This window comes from Crocodylus porosus, unplaced genomic scaffold (genome assembly GCF_001723895.1).
Source record: "Crocodylus porosus isolate Cpor-Errol unplaced genomic scaffold, CroPor_comp1, whole genome shotgun sequence".
NCBI classification, from domain to species: Eukaryota; Metazoa; Chordata; order Crocodylia; family Crocodylidae; genus Crocodylus; species Crocodylus porosus.
The window spans coordinates 13,469,045-13,489,579 of NW_017728913.1; the positions used below are offsets into that span (position 1 = coordinate 13,469,045).

General features: G+C 38.5%; 1 protein-coding gene across 1 annotated transcript in view; it reads left to right on the forward strand.

Annotated features, from left to right (window-relative positions):
* Positions 1-20,228, forward strand: part of GUCY1A3 (guanylate cyclase 1 soluble subunit alpha) — a 23,578-nt gene extending 3,350 nt beyond the window's left edge. Inside the window, exons 2-8 of the mRNA XM_019534510.1 lie at positions 2,763-2,824; positions 4,927-4,985; positions 5,766-6,475; positions 8,482-8,967; positions 9,698-9,841; positions 17,267-17,421; positions 19,179-20,228. Coding sequence (XP_019390055.1) covers positions 2,763-2,824; positions 4,927-4,985; positions 5,766-6,475; positions 8,482-8,967; positions 9,698-9,841; positions 17,267-17,421; positions 19,179-19,380 — 1,818 coding nt within the window. The 3' untranslated portion in view covers positions 19,381-20,228. The remainder of the gene's footprint in view (positions 1-2,762; positions 2,825-4,926; positions 4,986-5,765; positions 6,476-8,481; positions 8,968-9,697; positions 9,842-17,266; positions 17,422-19,178) is intronic.
* Positions 20,229-20,535: the final 307 nt, after the last annotated feature.

Here is a 20,535-nt window from a genome sequence, read left to right on the forward strand (position 1 = left end):
CTGGCTTGCATCCATAGATGCTTCTCAAGCAAATCCCAGGACCTCATTCTCCCCTTGTACTTGCCCTTGGTGAGGCTGCAGCTGGAGTACTGCGTCCAGTTTTGGGCTCCACAATTCAAAAAAGATGTGAAGCTTGAGAGAGTCCAGAGAAGAGCCACACGCATGATCAGAGATCAGGAAAACAGACCTTACAACGACAAGCTGAGAGCTATGGGGCTGTTTAGCCTGGAAAAGCACAGGCTCAGCGGTGATCTAATGGCCACCTACAAGTTTATTAGGGGTGCTCACCTGTATTTGGGAGAACGTTTGTTCACCAGAGTGCCCCAAGGGATGACGAGGTCGAACGGTCATAAACTACTACAAGACCGTTTCAGGCTGGACATAAGGAAGAATTTCTTTACTGTCCAAGCCCCCAAGGTCTGGGACAGCCTGCCATTGGAGGTGGTTCAAGCACCTACACTGAACACCTTCAAGAGCAAATTGGATGCTTATCTTGCTGGGATCCTATGACCTCAGCTGACTTCTTGCCCTTTGGGCGGGGGGCAGGACTCGATGATCTTCTGAGGTCCCTTCCAGCCCTAATGTCTATGAAAGCCTGTGAAAGTCTATGAAATCTTTTACTGAGAAAGACCATAGGCCAGGATTTCATTTCATGTAAAATACCCTTGTATAAGGTGCAGCCACACATGCCAGAAGAGAAGAGAGGCCAAGGTTAACATCTCAGGAATTCCAAGTCACTAGAGTCAATGGCATGCTGTTCAGGTGTAGCAGTAATTCTTCATACAGTCCGCTGCAGAATCGGAATTTGGCAATTGTCCTCATCTCCCTCCTTTCGACATGGCTTGAGTTTGTTCAAAAGCATATTTCTTATTGCCAAGAGTACGTTGTGCTGCCCTGCTTACCAGCAGTGATTTATGTTACCTTTCTCTCAAATGAAAACTTCAAAACAAAGGGCCATATCGGTGTCTGTGATCAGTGCCTGAAGCTTCTAGTTTTATATAGAAAACAAGGGTACAATAAACTTTAACTTTTCATCAGACCAAGGGTGCAAAACTACACATGGCTATTTTGTTTGTGCACTTGCTTGTTTGTTGGGAGGAAGTTACAGATAAAAAATGAGTTTTCAGGAGTTGTACAATGAATGGGACAGCTGTCCTACTGTTCCTGGCTATATCTGTGTATGAATTAAATCTTGTTCATTTAAAATTGTATAAAAGAGTTGTTTGAAAATCAAAGCTGTGCTGCCATCCTATTGTGATGCTTTCTTTTCAGTATCCTTCCTTCCTGCCCCATGTATTGGAAGTAGAAAAGGAGAGTGATGGGGCAAGCCAGATCCAAGAAACCCTGCAAAAAAGGGACTGTGAAGTGAGGGTCCATTGTTATTGCAAAGGCTCTATAGCTTTTCTGTGGAGGCTATAGAATTGGATGGAGGCATGGACAACTGAGCTATGCACCATGCAGCTTCACTGCTTCAAAACAACTAGCAGAGCTTGGATGTAGAGAGCTATAACCTCTATTTGAGACCAGAGTATGGATTAGGACAGCGGACTAGACATGCAAGAAGTAGGTATGAGGCAAGTTGGGATATCCTCAGGATACCATAATAGGCCCTTTGCATCAAACACTTTTTACTTGGACTATTTTTAGACTTTGATTCTTATTATTGTAAGTTATTTTTTTCAAATGTGTGGAGTCAGGCTAGAATTTGCAGCCATTTGGTAATTCTTGTATTTAAAACTCTTCCTTTTCTTCATGTATGGCTCAAGTTGGTTTCACAAAAACATTCTTAAGACATTATTTGTGGCACCAAACCATATCTATGGCATTTGTTACATTTGAAAACATATTTTGTTATATTTGCACTTCTCATCTTGACCTCCGTTCATTGAGGCTTTCCTAAAACTCCTGAAAATATTGAAGCATTTAGGGCCAGATTCTAATCCATGTGTTAGGTACTTAAGTGGATTTAAACTCAAAAAAGTGATTTTCCCCCCACACACACTCTGCTCAAGTCTCTGAAAATCTATTCCCACATCTACTTTTGCAACATAACACCATTTTACCCTGAAGACTGAGTTACAAAAACAAATCAGCAAACCAGGAGGAGAACCCACTCATCTTTTGCACTAATTGTTTGTCTGGGGTTCATGCAGGGTGGTATCGAATTACATCTAAACACCCAAATTCCCTTACATGCGTAATAGATAGAATAGAAGCTGGCCTTTAATGCCCCTAGAAATACCATTGCTTAGGAAGAATACTTTTCATTGTGTTTCATTGAGAGAGATATTATGAAGTGCAGTTAGTTTTTAGGTGAAGGTTAACTGAAACATGAAAACATATTCTTGTACTATACAGCTATATTTCCTATGGCAGTTTTGATCTGTAGGGTTAAGTTTTTCCCATTTCTACCTTATAGCAATAGAAAGTAAGACTTAGTTACATAGAAATTGGCATATTTTACTGTCACTGTTTTCTTTATTAACACCTGGAAATAAAGCCACATCACCATATGTAGCCTCTGTTAAAATGGTATGACACATAGATCCAGAGGATTTGATTAGAGATTTACTAGAACTCAAGCCAGCAATTTAAGCCAAGCCCTAAAACTGGACATATTATGCTTTTTAATTAATCTGTCTTTTTGAAAGGGATATTAGTTCTTAAAAGGCAAATTAAGTCTTTTATTTATAATAATTGACTTCTGATTACATTTTAAGCAACTGGCATTTTAATTAACTAATTTTCTTTTTCATTTCCAGTTTGAACGGTTAAATCTTGCACTTCAGAGAACATTAGCAAAGCACAGAGTAAAAGAAAACAGGTATGTTAAAATGGTTTGTTTATGAGAAAAAAATATGTAGTAAATGTATGCAAGAAGCAATGGGTACTGGTTTGGGCAGATGAGGGCTCTAGAGAGCTAGTTTCGACTATGCCGATAATGTAGTTTTGTAATATGTGCTTTTGTTCATGTTACTGAATTCCTCTGTGCAACAATTCATTTAAAAAATACTTCTGAGTGGCATAATAGATTGATTGACTAATTAATTAATTAGTTGAAATCATTGAAAGCTACCTGTACTCACATCACCTATGAAATAAGAGTTCTTTAGATGTCTCTCAGGTCAGGAATACAGAAAATAATCCTCCTCAAATTAGTGGATATTTTAAAAGTTTGACCTTAACATCTGTTTTTTATATGTGCATGGGAGAATAATATTGAAGTTGGCAATAATATGATTGTTCACAGTAACAACAACAATACCTAGTCTTATGTGGCACTTAAAGGATGTTATATTTTTTTCAAAGCTCTACAAACATTGACTTATCCAAAGAAAAACCAAACAGAGGTCACGTCTTCACATGCTATTAATGTACTGTAAACTTACTGCACAGGAAGCTTCCCCTAGAAGCAGGTGTACAAATGCGCCTGTTGGGAAGAAATTTTTGCCCAATGGGAGCAGTTCAGTGCAGAGCTACTCCTTCCCTGCTCTGACCCCCTACAGCATCCAGGGCGGGCTCCAGGCTCCCCTTGGTGCCAGCCCCAGGCTAGGAGGGAGCACCAGGGTCAGGCCTGGGCTCTGGGAGGTGGGGGGAGCTGTCCTCCTTCTGCGGCAGCTGCCTCCCAGACCTGTGCCGCATTCGGCAGATTGGGGTGCAGGGCTGGGAAATTGCCCCCTCCTCTAGCAGCTGTTTCTCCTCCTCCAGCAACTGTCCCTTCCCCCATTGGCAGATCAAGGCACAGGGCTAGAAACAGGAGGAATTTACTGACAAGGAACTGATGAGGAGCAATTTGCTACTGCATGCTAATGTGCTACTGCACAGTATCTACTGCATGGTTAATCTACTACCTGTATCTACAGGTACTAGCCAACCATACAGTAGACTCATTAACTGCACAGTAAATGCCACACATGCATAGACAGTGATACTTTACTGCGCAGTAATTAGTCTACGGTGCAATAAAGTGTCTTGTGTAGATGGGCCCAGACAATATGTTATAATTGCTGTTTCTTGAACAGATTGGCAATAGTCAGTGAATATTTTCTGGTTCTTTACTTTTCTGCTTTCTTTTGAATATTGGTGTGAAAGAGGAAACTAATAAACACTTCAGTGAGGGTGATACTGAAGACATATTGAGACTTGAGTTGTTACGGTATATAACATATTTATAAATATAACATATATGTATGTTTTATTTATATAACATATAAATATATTTCCAAGTATTTATAGTGAAGATATGTAGAATAGAGCAATATGTATGTATTGTATTCAAGATTAATTGATATATAGAGATAAATATTGACCTAAGCTAAAAAGCATTCCTTTCATTGATTACCTCTCAGGTCAATGTATTTTGATCTTTGCTTCAAAGTATTTTAATGGGTCTAATTTTCATGTTATGTGAATCTGGGATGACTCCAATGAAATAAATACTTTTGTATAAATGAAATTCTTCCTGATAATACAAGTAACAAAGAAACTTTTTCACACATTAATTTTAATGTAAGTTAATTCAGGGAAGTGCGTGATGTCAATAAAAGCCTGATTATATCATATAGTAGGTTATGAAATACAACTATGCTGCAGAGTTGAAAATAACAATTATAAGGACAAATACTAAAAAAAAAAGAGAATTTTAATCAATTAAGGTCTTAATACTTTGGCCTTAATACTTAATCCAAGCTCAGACCATTAAAGCTTTAATTTATCATAAATGTACAGGGGATGGTAATTTCCTTTCAAGGCCCACATTTGATTTAATAAAAAAAATGTATTTATAAACAAAACCAATCATTACAGAACAAACTTGGGAATGGTATTTCATTTGGCTAGCATTTTTCCAGTGCAATGTCATCTTCATTATGTTTTGCAGTTGATTTTTTTAGATATTTTTTACTTACATTTGTATGATCTTTGTAGAAAATTTGGAGACAGAGAAGATTTTGAAAAAGCAGTCACTGAACATGCAAATTTAGCAGGTAATGTAACATTGTTTAGTTCTATCAACTAGCCACTGATCTTGTTACCAGGAAACAATGTTTTTCATTATTACATGTGTGGTTGCCATGTTGGCTGACAAACTGGGGACACAACTGAGGATTTCCACAGCTAATAGCATGAGTTGTGGAATGTGATGCAAATATTGAAAGGTAGATGGCAGTAACAGCCTCAACCTCTGCAGATTAGGTTATAATAGATGGTTAGAATTTTTCAGCTGAAACCGAAACCTGGATTTGTTCAATTTTGTATTGCCTTCCGAAGAGCAGCCAAGCTATTCTAGTCTGCAGAAATGAGACCAAGTTTGAACTGAAACATGTTATTCCTTGTGTTTGTGTGTTACACTAGTACTAGATTGACCAAACAAGGCTATTTTTACCAATGCTGTATTTAGGAGTTGCTTAATGACCAAGAGGTCGGTGCTATGCAAATATATACTTTTAGTCCCCTAGTCAAGAAAGCCCCAGTCAAGACTGTCTGTCTCTTCATCTCTGAAGGAAAAGTGGAATTGGATAACCTGTGGTAATGAAAGCCACCAAGTCCCTGTTTTATAGGAAGTGATTCTTACATCTTTGGCTAAGCCATGATGGGGCTCCCAAACCAGAGTCCTTTGGTGGTTTTGCAGTGTTGAAGAAATAATGCTAGAAGTACGTGGCTGTAGTTGGGTGGAGGGAGAGAGAGTGAAATTCACTGCCATTCTTTGTGTGTAGTATGTTGCTTAAAAGAGCCTATGTGATCATATTGTGGATCTATGCTTACAGGTGTTCCAGTGGATGTTGCAAAGGAATCCCTTGGTGAAGAGCTCTTTAAAATATGCTATGAAGAGGATGAACATATCTTAGGAGTTGTTGGTGGAACTCTTAAGGACTTCTTAAACAGTTTCAGTACCCTTCTGAAGCAGAGTGGCCATAGCCAAGAAGGAGTAAAAAAGGACAGACTTGAAGAAGCCTCCATATTATGTTTGGAAAAAGATCAAGACTTTTTAAATGTGTACTATTTCTTTCCTAAAAAAACAACTAGTCTCATTCTTCCTGGTATTATTAAAGCAGCAGCTCGTATTTTATATGAAACTGATGTGGAAGTGACATTGATGCCTCCTTGCTTCCGTAATGAATGCACTGAGTTTATTAACCAACCATATTTGTTGTACTCTGTACAAGTCAAAAGCACAAAACCTTCCTTATCTCCATGTAACCCACAGTCTTCACTTGTAATCTCTGCTTCTTTGTTTTGTAAGACCTTTCCATTTCATTTCATGTTTGACAAGGATATGGTTGTTCTACAAATTGGCAGTGGGATAAGGAGACTTATGAATAGGAGAGAACTTCAACCAAAAACAAACTTTGATGAGTATTTTGAAATTCTTACTCCAAAAATAAACTGCACGTTTAGTGGGATTATGGCAATGCTGAATATGCAGTTCACTGTACGAGTAAGGAGATGGGACAGTTCTATTAAGAAGTCTTCAAGGGTAAGAACTGTTTTCTAGCCATTTACCTTATAACATCTTCCTTTCTTTTTCTCTTTTGATAGGTGGAGGGCAGAGTTATAAATCAGTGGCCACCAGAAACCAGTCAGTGATGAAATAAAACCTGTAATTTTATATTGTTTGCATCCCAACAGCTAATACAATAAAATGACAACAACAAAAGCATACTAATAATAGTAATAAACACCATATAGCCTTGAGTTTCTGGGGAAGATAGTAAACTAAACTTTCACCTCTAGTTAGACGTAGAAGGTTCTATACTACAAAGCAGGCCAAATTCTGAAGCCCTACCCCCATTAAAAGTATTTTTTACTTCAGTGCGAATGACTTAAATTTGGTCCTTTATTGTTTTGTGTTGTTCTGTCCTGTTCTGTTTTGTTTTGTTTTGAAGAACATGTTGAATTGTGAGGGAAAAGAGACACTTTTGTATTGGAGAAATTGTATTAGATTGATGACAGATCATCTCTAGAATAGAGAAAGTAGCTTCAACCCACCCCATCTTTGATCTGGAGAGAACACCTTGAGGAGTAAGCAGGTAGAACACACTCAAGGCTAATTCAGTCTTTGATACCTTTGCTATCAGAGATTCCTATTAGTTCTATGTGGTGACTCTTTTTAAGTATTGTGGACTGGAACTCTGGCAAATGGACTGTGACAACACAGGGCTTTTTATAATCAAGACAACAGTATTTCATCATTATTGATCTATGCCAAATTCAAGCTGATGACTTATAAGTGAAGATCACTAAAACCCATTACCATTTTCCAATCCGGCTGCATCATCCCAAGAACCTTATTAAAGACAAATATTTAAATTTTAGTCAGCTTTTACCTTAGCAAAATGTTCGAAAAACCGGGCCTACTTTACTTACTTTATCTAAGGTCTTTAGTAAAAGCAAGATCTTAAAGACTGCTTTGGTTCACAGTTTCCAAAAGCATTTATGTCATTAAAGCAACATAAAGAGAGCTCTGGAACACCTTCATATCCTATACGTGATGAGTATAAAGGAACAAAATAGTTAATAAAATACATTTTCTTTACTTCAGTAGGTAATTAAAATGCAGAATAATAGATTCGTAGGGTTGGAAAGCAGAAACATAACTAATAAGTGTTGTGTCCTGGGCAAAACTTCCATGGGGCTGTGGGGAGAAGGAGAGTGGTTTTACTTGAGCAGGGTGCCCAGCACATGGCTTGTCTAGCTGCACAGTTGGACAGGACAGAGTTGCTACAGCCCAGCTCCTTTGTCTGGGTGATGCAGCATTGCTTCATCAAAGACTGACAGTGGCGAGGGGTGCCATTCTGGTGCTATCTCTAAATTGGGAGGGAGTTATGAAAGGACTGCAAGGATCATGTGGTCCAAAGCACTACACAAATGCAGGAATGCTGTCAAATCATTCTCCTACCTCTTGGAAACCTCTACTAAGGATTCTACAGCTTCCTCAAGCAGGGTATTCTACTGCCTTATTAGTCTAACATATACTGTTCTTTATACTTAGGCCTCTTCAATTTTAAATTGCATTAGTTTGCAAAGTTACTGTCTTAAAATACAAAAAGATTTCTCTATTTTTCCTCATATACAAAACAACTGTGCATAAAACAGGCAGTGTAGTCAATATAATCAAATTCAAAGATTGCATACCAATGTGTATATATATAATAATGGACAAAACTGCTCTTGATGATTGTTTTTTCCCTAGTAAAAACAAATATCTGTGGATACCATATACGTCTATATTTTTTCAATCATTATTGGTTTAACTCTAGTGCCAGAAGCACTTCCATAGCTTTAATAATTCGCTAAACCCATTTAATGGCTTCCAATGGCACAGAACCACATTTTCTATTTAGTGAATTATTTGAAACAGAACAACTGAGAACAAGACTGTTTCTTGAATCATACAGCATGCTGTGCCTTCCCTGAGTCCTCCCATTTCAAACTAGGACAGTGGATGACATGCTTCAACTCTTCTTTCTTTACTTATTTTAGGTCATGGATCTTAAAGGCCAAATGATCTATATTTTTGAATCCAATGCTATCTTGTTTTTGGGATCTCCTTGTGTGGATAGATTAGAAGATTTTACAGGTCGTGGACTGTACCTTTCAGATATTCCAATTCATAATGCACTGAGGGATGTTGTTTTGATAGGAGAACAAGCCAGAGCTCAAGATGAACTGAAGAAGAGGTTAGGAAAACTGAAAGCTACTTTGGAGCAGGCCCACCAAGCTCTTGAAGAGGAGAAGAAGAAGACGGTAGATCTTTTGTTCTCAATTTTTCCTGGTGAAGTCGCTCAGCAGCTCTGGCAGGGACAAGTTGTGCAAGCCAAGAAATTTAGTAATGTCACAATGCTGTTCTCTGACATTGTCGGATTCACTGCCATCTGTGCACAGTGCTCACCTATGCAGGTTATCACCATGCTTAATGAACTCTATACTCGCTTTGATTACCAGTGTGGAGAACTAGATATCTACAAGGTAGAGAACGTATTGCATTTTTATGTCATTTTGGGGCAGGGGGGGAAGGGAGACTACAATGGTACAGAGAATGATAGGACTTGAAAAATTATTTGAATACTGACCTTAATTATAGTAGGATCATAACATGGAGAGAGGGTGAGGAGGTGGCCAAGCTACAGTCTTCTAGGAGTGGCCTTTCAAAGTCTTCATATGGCAAAGAGGTGACAAATACTCCTGTACTACCCATGTTACCCTGCTTTTCATCAGGGGTTACACCAGAACTGCCCAGGAGCTGCATGCAGCCCATTTTTCAACATCTTCTATAGTATAATAAGTTACAAAGTAACACAGAGATTGATAACAAACAATCAGCTGATTGTGTAGCCACATGGGAAACTTAATGGAAGTTAGAAACCATGGGTTAAAATCCTGCTGTCACTTATATTGATGTGAATGTGGAGTAGACAACTGATCAGAGCAAGCCCAAAGTCCCACAGCAGGTGAGGAACAAAAATATTTTAATGTAATAAATGCATTGCCACCATCACAGATCACCAACATATATCACTCTTTGTAGGCTTACTTGCAAAATGATCTTTGCATCACTTGGCCCAGTTAGTAGAATTCTAGCTAAAGCCAACAGGATTTTGGCTTCAGGGTGCGGTCCACTGACAGTACTTAAGCCCACGCTGTGTGTTTTCTTTATTTAAAGCTGTGTGTACAGTAAGAACCAAATGTGTTTGTTCAGGTGGAGACCATTGGAGATGCCTATTGTGTGGCTGGTGGTTTACACAAAGAAAGTGAGACACACGCTGTGCAAGTAGCCTTAATGGCTCTGAAGATGATGGAGCTTTCAGATGAGGTGATGTCTCCCCATGGAGAGCCTATTAAGGTTGTACATTTTATCATACATCTATACATTTTTTGTTTCTGTCTGTCATCAATGAACTGCCATCTTATATAATATTTAATACATTGGGACAAACTGGGAAATAAGTATGATTAATTTCACAATTGCTTGATGGTGTATTTTAATGAGTTAAGGTTTTGTGAAGAAAACAAAACCAGAAATCTGAGAATCAATTTGGAGGACCTAAATGTACAGAAGTCGATAGCAGGACATTGATATACTGTCATTATTTCAGGAGCAATAAAGTTACCAAGACTTGCAATATTCTATTAAAATATTTTAATTAGAAGAGTAAACCCCTGTCCCTATTAAAAACTGAGAAAATGATATTTAGAAGGGTCTCCTTGAGAGCAACAGATGAATATGAATCACCAAAAGAACAACTATAATCCCGATTGCAGCAATATATAAATTTTGACATGATATTGAAAAAATGTTATTGACATAAGAGGTATCTCTGAAACGTGGAATGAGGAAATCAATGGAATGCTGCAATATCAGGATACAAGTTATACAGGAAAGATACAGTAGGTGGGGACGTGGCACCTTACACCAAAGACTGCATAGAATCAAATAGGGTAGATTTTTCAACTGATATGAGAGGTACCATAGAATCTTTATGGATAGAAATTCCATATTTCAGTAGACAAAAAGTACATCTGGGGCTATACTATCAACTCCCAGATCAGGATAACAGCAGAAAGCTAGAAATGGTAAGGGAAATAAATGGCCGCAACAGTGGAAAACACAGTAATAATGGGGGACTTCAGCTATCCTCAAACAGACTGGGTCAATTTAACATCAGGATAAGATGCAGAGACCAAATATCTCAAAGTCATAAAAGACTGCTTCCTGGAGCAGTTAATTCTGAAACCTACAAAAGGAAAGGTTGTTCTTGACTTGGTCCTTAGTAGAACACAGGATTTGGTGCAAATGGTAAGTGTTACTGAGCCACTCTGCCATAGTGACTGCAATGCAGTTGGGTTTCACATCCATGTACGAGGGATAAGGAAATCTGCCGCAGTAGCCTTTAATTTTAAAAAGGTAGCCTACACCAAAATAAGGAAGCTAGATAGAAGTTAAAAGGGGCCCTGTAGGAGGTGAAGTACATGGAAAAAGCATAGGAACTGCTTCAGAATACCGTATTGGAGGCAGAAAGCAAATGCATACCACAAATAAAAAGAAATGGAATGCAAACCAAAAGAAAACCAGCATGGTTTAATGGCAGAGGTGCAGAGACAATAAGCAGGAAGAAGTCTTTTTTTCAGAAAGTTGAAGTCAAATACTAATGAGGAAAATAAAGAGCATAAATTCTGGCAAATCAAATGTAAAATTGTAAGACAAGCTAAGAAAGAATTTAAGGAGAAATTTTCTAAAGCAGGGGTGGGCAATTATTTTGGGCAGAGGGCCACTTACTGAGTTTTGGCAAGCCATTGAGGGCCACATGACAGGCAGCCAGGGGCAGATAAATATTAATTTTCTAAATTTTTTAGGGGCCCTGAGGGCCGGATAGATGGCCTGGTCCTGGTGGGCCACATCTGGCCCCTGGGCAGCATTTTGCCCACCCCTGTTCTAAAGATATGAAAGGTAACAATAAAAAAGTCTTTAAGTACATTAGAAGCTAAACACCTGCAAGGAAGTCAGTTGGGCCTTTGGATGATCAAGGTGTAAAAGGGGCACGAAAGGATGACAGGGCCATTGCTAAGAAACTAAATGCATTCTTTGCATCTGCCTTCACTTTGGAAGATGTTAGGGAAATACCCTCTCCAAATCTACTCCTCTCTGGGTACGTCTACATGTGCTAATTTAAGGTATGTTAGCTCAATTTAAGGCACATTAAGGGCACACTTCTATATGTGCTTGCCCTTAATGGATCTTAAAAATGGTGATTTTAGGCTATTTTTGCCTAAATTTGATACTTGCAAAAGCAGGTATCAAATTGAGGCATGAATAGCTAAAACACATTAACGCATATGTAGATGCACTGAGGCACATTCATGTTGTGTATGAACTGACTAACTTTAGTCCCACATTAGTCCATGCACATGGTATTAATGGATTTAACACATGCATGCGTAGATGCGAACCTAAATCACCTTAATGTGCATTAAGCTAATGTGCATTAAATTTTTGCCTCCTTAAATGCATGTGTAGACACACCCTGTAGGGACAAGTCAGTGGAGCTGACCCAAACTGAGGTTTCAATAGATGAGGTTACAGAAGAAAGTAATAAACTAAACAGCAAATCACCAGGACCTGATGGCACTCATCCTAGGGGCCTGAAAGAACCCAGGTTGGAAATTGTCCAGCTCCTAACTATAGTATGCAAACTATCACTAAAACCAGCCTCAGTACCAGAGGACTGGAGGGTTGCCTATAAGACTCCAATATTCAACAAAGCCCCTAGAGGGGATTCAGGGAATTATAGGCTAGCGAGCCTAACTTCTGTTCCTGGAAAACTGACAGAAAAAATAATAATGAAAAAGATTTATTCAGCACATTGCTGGATTTGTCAAAGGGAAATCATGCCTCACCAACCTACTAGAGTTCCTTGAGAGTGTCAGTAAGCAGGTGGAGCAGGGTGATCCAGTTGACATAGTACATTTGGACTTCCAAAAAGCCTTGACAAGGTCTCCCATCAGAGGCTCTTAACTAAGTTAGGCTGTCGTAGGATTACAAGGAATATCCACTTGTAGCTTAAAAATTGGCTCAAATGAGAAACCAAAGACAGAGTATAAATGGTAAGCTTTCAGGATGGAAAGAAGTAAACAGCAGGGTCCCACAGGGATCTGTTTTGGGCCCAGTGCTGTTTAACAAATTCATAAATGAGCTGGAAAGGGGAGTGAGTATTGAAATGGACAAACTTGCTAATGACACAAAATTATTCAAAGTGGTAAAGACCAAGGTAGACTGTGAGGAAATACAGAAGACAGTGCCCTTGCAGCCAGCACAGCTCTCTTGGCCATGGGATCAGGACCCATCCCGATCCCTATACAAACAGGAAGATAGCTGCCTCTGCAGCTGGCACAGCTCACCCAGACATGTGGGGATTGGGACCCATCCCAATTCCCACGTGGCAGGGAGACAGCTGCCCCTGCAGTTGGCACAGCTCCCCTGCATCAGGGCTTAGCCAGACAGCAGCGGGCCTCTTGCTGCCTGCGCTGACCTGGAGCACATTACTCCCAGTCAGCATCTACATGTGCACTACAGCACATTAGCTAATGCACTGTTTATCTAGTACCTCTATGTGTTGGTACTGGCAAATGGTGCATTAGACTAATTTAATGCTCAGTAAGTCCTGCGCACATATAGACAGCGACGCTTTACTGCATATTATATTAGTCTAATGCACAGTAAAGTGACTCATGTAAAACTAACAAAAGGAAGTTCTTTTTAACACAGCATGTAATTAAAGTGTGGGACTCATTGCCACCAGGTGTTGTGTAAGTTAACAGTTTAGCCAGATTCAAAATGGAGTTAGAAAAATTCTTGGAAGAAAGGGGCATCAGTAGCTATTGAGCATGACAAGTAGTGTCACAACCTCTGAATTAGAGCTTTCTACATCATAAATGCTGGAGGCTGCAAATGAGAGAGGAACGGTGGAAAAAAGCTTGGTCATACCAAGGGGTATAGGCTGTAGCCGTGTTGGTCTAAGGACATAGGCCAAGGTTCTTTGGGTGAATCTGATACCTTTTATTAGACCAACTTTAAACAGTTGGGGAAAAAAAATTGTTAACAAGCTTTCAGGTTTAAAAACTCTTCATCAGGCTGAGGTAGCATCTGCAGTTAGCGTGTGCTCTTCCTGGATGGAATGGATAGTAAAGAAGCCAGAGGCTGATATGCATGCAACATGGTATGCAAGATAGTCTGCATGATACAAGTATAATATGCAAGCAATTTACATCTTCACTGACTGGCTTTCTTGCATGCATATCAGCCTCTGGCTTCTTTACTATTCATTCCATCCAGGAAGAGTACACGCTAACTACAGATGCTTCCTCGCCTGATGATGGGTTTTTAAATCCAAAAGCTTGCTGAGAAATTCTTTTTTCCAACTAGTTATGTTGGTCTAATAAAAGATATCAGATTCACCCAAAGAACCTTGTCTGGTCATACCCAGTTCACTTTCTCTTTTAGCATCCACTCTTTGCTACTGTGTGACACAGGACACTGGGCAAGATAGACCTATGGTCTGACCCAGTAAAAGGCATTCCTATGTTCTTATTGACAGGTTTTTTCAGTCATGTATTAAACAATTAAAATAAAATTACAGTCTGTGTGAAGTCAATACTTCAATTGTGTTATGAATCAGTAGATTTATAACATACAAAGCCTCAGTTCAAAAGCACGTTACACTTTAAACATGGTTTTACATCTCATTGAATGAAATGAATGAGATTAGGGGGAATAAATGTACTCCTGTGAATGATGACAGTAAAGGGAATGGTCAATTATTTTGTTATTTTCACAAAGATCTGCAACATTTGGCCCTGCTCCAAAACATGGATGTGTAGCTTTGTATTGAATTCAGTATGTTTTGGGTGGGACCCCATTTTAAATAGGTACACAGGCCTCTGACTTCCTCCAGGCCTCTGACTTCCTCTTCAATGTTTTTTTCCTTTTCAACCACATTTTCCAGTTTTTGTTTATTAATTCATTTTTAAATTCATGCCCCTCCTCACAATTTTAATTTAAAGCAAATTACTGTCTAAGGCTAAATAAATGTTTATTATGTTTATTAAGATGATGGCATGATCTTTATTTTATCAGAGAAAAAGCCATGCCATAGAATCAACCAGTGCTTATTGTAATTCACATTCCTTGAAAGTAAAAAAAAATATATAATCAGGATGCAGAAAACATTTGATGATATTTAATTAACAGATTTATACTTTATATCATAAACTGCCATAGTTTGAGTTCAGAAATGCTATTACACTTTTAAAATTAATTTTAAAAGGATTTAATATACAAAATATAATTTGCATTGCATTAGATGATACAAACTTTGAATGCAACTGAAGTTGCCTGTATTTTTTGTCTCTTCATGGAAACATTAGTGGTTTTGTAGAACAAAAAATCTAAGACACAGTCTGCTTTCTGTAATGAATTTTCTGAGAAAAAAGCCTAACTGCAAATTACTTATTTTAAACCAGATTAATATTTAATGTGCATACCTTAATCATTGGCTGGCTCTTCTATGTGGGTGGATGTTGCTTTTGTTTCAGAGAGAGATGATTTTCTATTTAAAATTATACAGATTATGAATTTAGCCCTTATTGGAGGTATGGAATTGAGAGTTCTGTTGATGCAAAGAGATGGAACAGCACAGGCAGTAACAATGCAAACTTTCCAGTACCGCCCTGCTGCTAACTCTCAATCCTGTTCTGAAAAGGCCAGATAATAGGTTCTAAAAAGGGAGAAAAATTAAATAGATGAAACAAAGGACAGCATCAAAGAAGCAAAATATGCAAATCCTAAGATATATTTCAGAAGACAGAGCAACTCTCACATACTCCTGCAATCTGTACCTTTGGTACTGTGACTATTTCATCAGTTATACAAATCCCTCATTTTAGTAACCATTCAGGATAAGGATTGGCTCTAAGGGCTGGGTTGGTCGGGCTGGGGGGCAAAGTGGGGCTGGACGCGAGCCAGCGGCAGCAACAACTCTGGACACGAGCTGGGACCTTCCTGTGGATCGCCCCAGTTGCGAACCATAGTTACCCAAAGCCAAGACTACTTTGAATTTAAGAAGGCCTCCCAAGTAATTATTATATACATGGAAAATGTATACATGTGTTATAATTTTCCATGTATAGAATCTAACTGTTGGAGGGTTGTCTTAAATTCATTCCTGGCCCCACTGTATCAAGGCAATTGGCAACAGGGGCAGGCAGTTGGGGGGTCAGAGCCTGACCTTTGTCTCTTGCCTCCTGCCACCAGTGCTCCCCATCACTTGCCTTCCCCTGCTGCCTGCACCCCGCCCACCCATCAGTTTCCTCCCTGCACTCCTGCCCTCTGCCCCCTGGTACCTGGCCACTCTACATATAGGCCTGCCCCTGCAGTCACTGCGCCATGCTCTCCCTGCATCTCCAGCTGCTACTTATCCTTCCTGTCTCTGGCTCAAACTTGGAGCACATGTTTACTCTGGCTCTAGCCTGGCCAGGTAGCAATGACTGCAGTACCAGGAGCTCTGGCCCTGAGGCTGGAGAAAGAAACCTCATATTGGATAAAAGTAAATACAGTAGGTTGTGTTCTAGGAAGGCCCATCTCAACAGAGCTCAGCTGGGAGTGTGGTCCATGCATTGCCATTTGCTTTCCTTAGAGCTTATTTTACATCCCTGAGGCCCCCTGTACACATGCAGGGATCTAATATGAGATCCATCCATGGCAGGAGGCGTGTTTGTGAGATTGTGCATTGGATCCTGTTGTGTCCTCTTGCTGATTCGGGGAGAACCTGATCTTGGATTCCCCCTGCACCAGCAAGAATCAAGGCCCTATGTCCAGGAGCCTTTTAGTTGAGGGGCTCCCAGCTGTGGGGGCACCCCACACACCAGATGAATGGAATCGTATGTGATCCTGGAACCTTGGGGATTTTATGGACCCTCAAGGCTGGGTGATCATGGCAGTTGTGATCCCTCAGGCCTGGGGGGTTTCTTACAGAGTTGGAAGCTGCTGGGGCTGAGAGTCCCCTCAGTTATGAGACTCATAAGCCGCAGCAGTCCTTGGTGCACCTCTGCTTCTGGGAGCCCTGTCAGACGTGGGGGCAACCTGCCCCAAGGGAGACCCTGCTACACGTACAAATTAAAGCTTGATAGCAACCAGCTGTAAACTCAGTACACATTTTCAAGGTCTAACTTTATAGCTGGTTGAACCTTGTTATGGCTTGATAGGTATTTTCCACATGTAACTGGTCTCAGGGTAACTGCACAGTTCATCAGTTAATTGTGTGATATCTGTAATGTATAGAGGGAGTCCAAAACAAAACAAAAAAACCCAAAAAACAGAACTGCTTACATCTTACCTTTCTACCAGCTCACCTCTTTACTGTGCAGCACCCGTTGCTCTAAATATTTAGAAAAGCATTTCAGATTTATGACAATAATTCCTGATAATAATAGTATGATGTCATTCCTTGATCAGTTTAGGGCTGGATGGTGTCAGTAAGACCATGAGTGGTGATTCAATTTTAATGGACTGAAAATTTAAGCAGTTTAGTCTTTCCTTAAGCAAGCTTATGGCCCTCTAATGATAATAGAACATATCTTAAAAAATTACAGGCCCACCACTAAATATAAGTACCTCTAAAATATTCTCATTCAAAGGTGAAGTACTAAAGCTAACTTGCTGTAAGAATATTATTACTATACCTAATAAAAGCTGCTCTATGTCTTTCATTTAAAGATGCGTATTGGTCTCCATTCTGGGTCCGTCTTTGCTGGAGTTGTTGGAGTTAAAATGCCACGTTATTGTCTCTTTGGAAATAATGTAACTCTTGCCAACAAGTTCGAGTCTTGCAGTGTACCTAGGAAAATAAATGTCAGTCCAACAACTTACAGGTACAGTACTTAAAATGAATCCAAACTTATGACAGTTTCTGCAGTACTTTCTCAATTGTTGTCTTCATTTTTTTTAACAAAGTTCAGAACAAAATGCTGAACAAAATTCAGTTTTGTTTTCCTGAGATTTTTTTTTTGATGGTATAGCTCATGATTGCATCATTTAGCCAGAAACATCCAGCCAGTAGCAACAGCAAAGGAAAGAGTGAGAGAGAATATGTATTTTTCCCGTGTCATATTTATTACAAGTAACAACTCAGAATAAATAGAATACATTTTGCTATTGACCTTGAAGTTTTACATGTCTGGCTTTTTCTTCCTCTTCTGAAGTCTGATCCATGCTGAACTAAATAATTTTCAGTGTGAGTTGGGCACCTAACTGACTTAGGCTCCTTTGAAAATAATAATAAAACTGAACAACAGATATCTCCTTAAGAAACCATTTCTAGTGATTGATAAACTCATCAACTGTTGCCAGATCTTTTAATTTTGTTTAGGGAGGATAAATAAGAAAATTGTGATGAAGCAACTGTGCCAGTACCTGGTTTATTCAGTTTTCTGGGCCCTAGTTCAGTGAAATTTTAACTTTCATATGACACCTAGACTAGTCTGGTCAATGGCCTTCTAATAAGGAGTAAGAAAGAGATGACCATGCTGATTTTTTTAGTCAGCAGTCCTTGATATAAATGACCAGAAGGTATTGTTGACTCTGCTATGAAGACTACTGGAAGTGAATAGGGTTGCAGTTAAGTTGCTCTATTGTTATTTTCAGTGACCAATGTGTTTGATCATTATTTGGAACATGAAAAGACTCCCTCGTGAAACAGAGCACAACTCTGTTCCTTTTCCCGATACCTTTGTAATATAGGGAAATAATTCAGATAAAGAAATAGGTGTCATTATTGGGTGGAATTGAGAGACAGGTGGAAATGATTTTTCTTCCTATTAAGAAGAAATAACAGATTCATATATTTGTGCCTCTGGTTCACAATATAGAAATCCCTGTTATAGTCCCAGTTATTTCTGGGTGTCAAGAATGGGGGCCAAGAATGCTTTTTTTTTCTATATGCATATATCAAGTCAATGGTAAGTGATGTCAAATGTAGTCTTCAACACCATTATTCCCCAAGTCTGTCACATTTGGATTGAATTATTGCAATGTATTTCATTTAATGTTACACCTGAAGACCGCTTGGAAATGTCAGCTAGTCAGAGTACTTCTTCCTGGTTTCAGTATATCAAGATAAGCCACTGTACTTTGTATTTAGTATTTATTGGCTTAAAAGGAAAGAGGACTAGGCAAGTTTCTGATCCACTGAGACAAAGGTCCTGGTTAGAGCATGAAGTCCCTTTGGTTCCAGGCTTGGTGGCTTAAGCACTGTATTAAGACCCTTTTCGTATTTCTCTGATTGAAAGGTTAATTCGGGTGCCAGGCTTATAAACTAATTTGATCTACTAGCTAATGTTAAATAGATTTTTAAAAGTATTTACAACAAATATATTGCCTTGTTGTAATAGAAAGAGAGACTATGTTTTGGTTTGAATAGCTTACAGACTACTAAATCACTCAGTAAGCAAAGGGAATGCCAGCTAAACAGGATAATTTATCTCTTCATTGGATAACAGAGAGGTGTTGAAACAGAACCTGTCCTGATTTACAAATCATGTATGAAGAAGAATGATAGAATGTTTTCACTAGTTACAACAATTTAATGTTTGATTTAATATTTAATCAAATCATTTTAATTTTCTCATAGGCTGCTTAAGGAATACCCAGGTTTTGTGTTCACACCCCGTTCAAGAGAAGAACTTCCTCCAAACTTTCCCAGTGATATCCCTGGGATTTGTTATTTTCTGGATGCTTATATTCAAGGAACAAATTCAAAGGCCTGGTTTCAAAAGAGAGATTTTGAAGATGGTAATGCAAATTTCTTAGGCAAGGCAACAGGAATAGACTAAATAGCACATACACACATTTACAAAATAATTTTATAAATATTTTCAGTTTTGTATACACTGAGAATAAAAAGTATATGAAATATGAAAGCACTTTAGATCGTTAACACCTGAAAACCAGTATTAAAATTTCAGGAAGTATGTCACAGATTACTTTTTATTTTTGTTTTCTATAAGAAATACAGTCACTAAATATTTCAACTTCACTGTTTTAAAATGTTGTTTTATAGTATTTTGTTTTGCCTGTGATAATTTGTAAGTATTACATAACCATTTCAATCCTACTTGTTTTGCAAATTCTAGAAGTGTTGTACATATACTGTTGCAGGAAACGTGATGCACAAATGATGCAGCCACATGCAGTATTGTGAGTTGCGCACACCAATGCTTATTAAAAACAGTCTATTTAGTTGCTTGATCAGAGAAGTATCCATAAACAATTATAACTGACATCATAATCTTCTGTTGCATCATTATGCCCTTTGGGTGAGTCTTATGAGATATGGACCATCTCCTATCATGCGCTGAAGTAAATGAGAATAGTTGGCACTCAGCATTTTGTTGAATCAGGTTGTCAGTGGTAACTAATAACAGTATATATAGCATAATATGCTGCTTACTCTTTCTGAATTTATTATTGTGCATAAAATAAATATTTATAGATCAAAAAATGTATTATCACATACTAAAGCCTTTGTAATCAGCAACAATATTTAGTTCATGGAGTTTTAAATGCAATTTAAAAATTATTTCACCCTTATATTATGTGTTGTAGCAATATATGTTTTCTCTTTGTTGCCATTTAATTTTAACTGTTTCAAAGATTGTAATAAAATATATTGGGAAGTATTTACATAGAAAATGAATTCCAACCAGATTGCACAGCATGTAACACAGAAACACATTGATATGAACATATGATGTTAAACTAAAATAATACAGAGGTGAAATAGACTCTGAATATATATATTATTCATTCATTTAAAAATTGTCATTTAGCAATTAAGGTGAAGAGAAAGGCTTTAAGTATATACATGCAGCATTATTACCAGGAAATTGAGAAGCTTTTTTAGCTATTGCAGCCATGCTGCAAACCATGCTTCTGTGGTCTGTGCATAACAGAATTTTAGATTATGCTACTGGAACCTGTTTAACAAT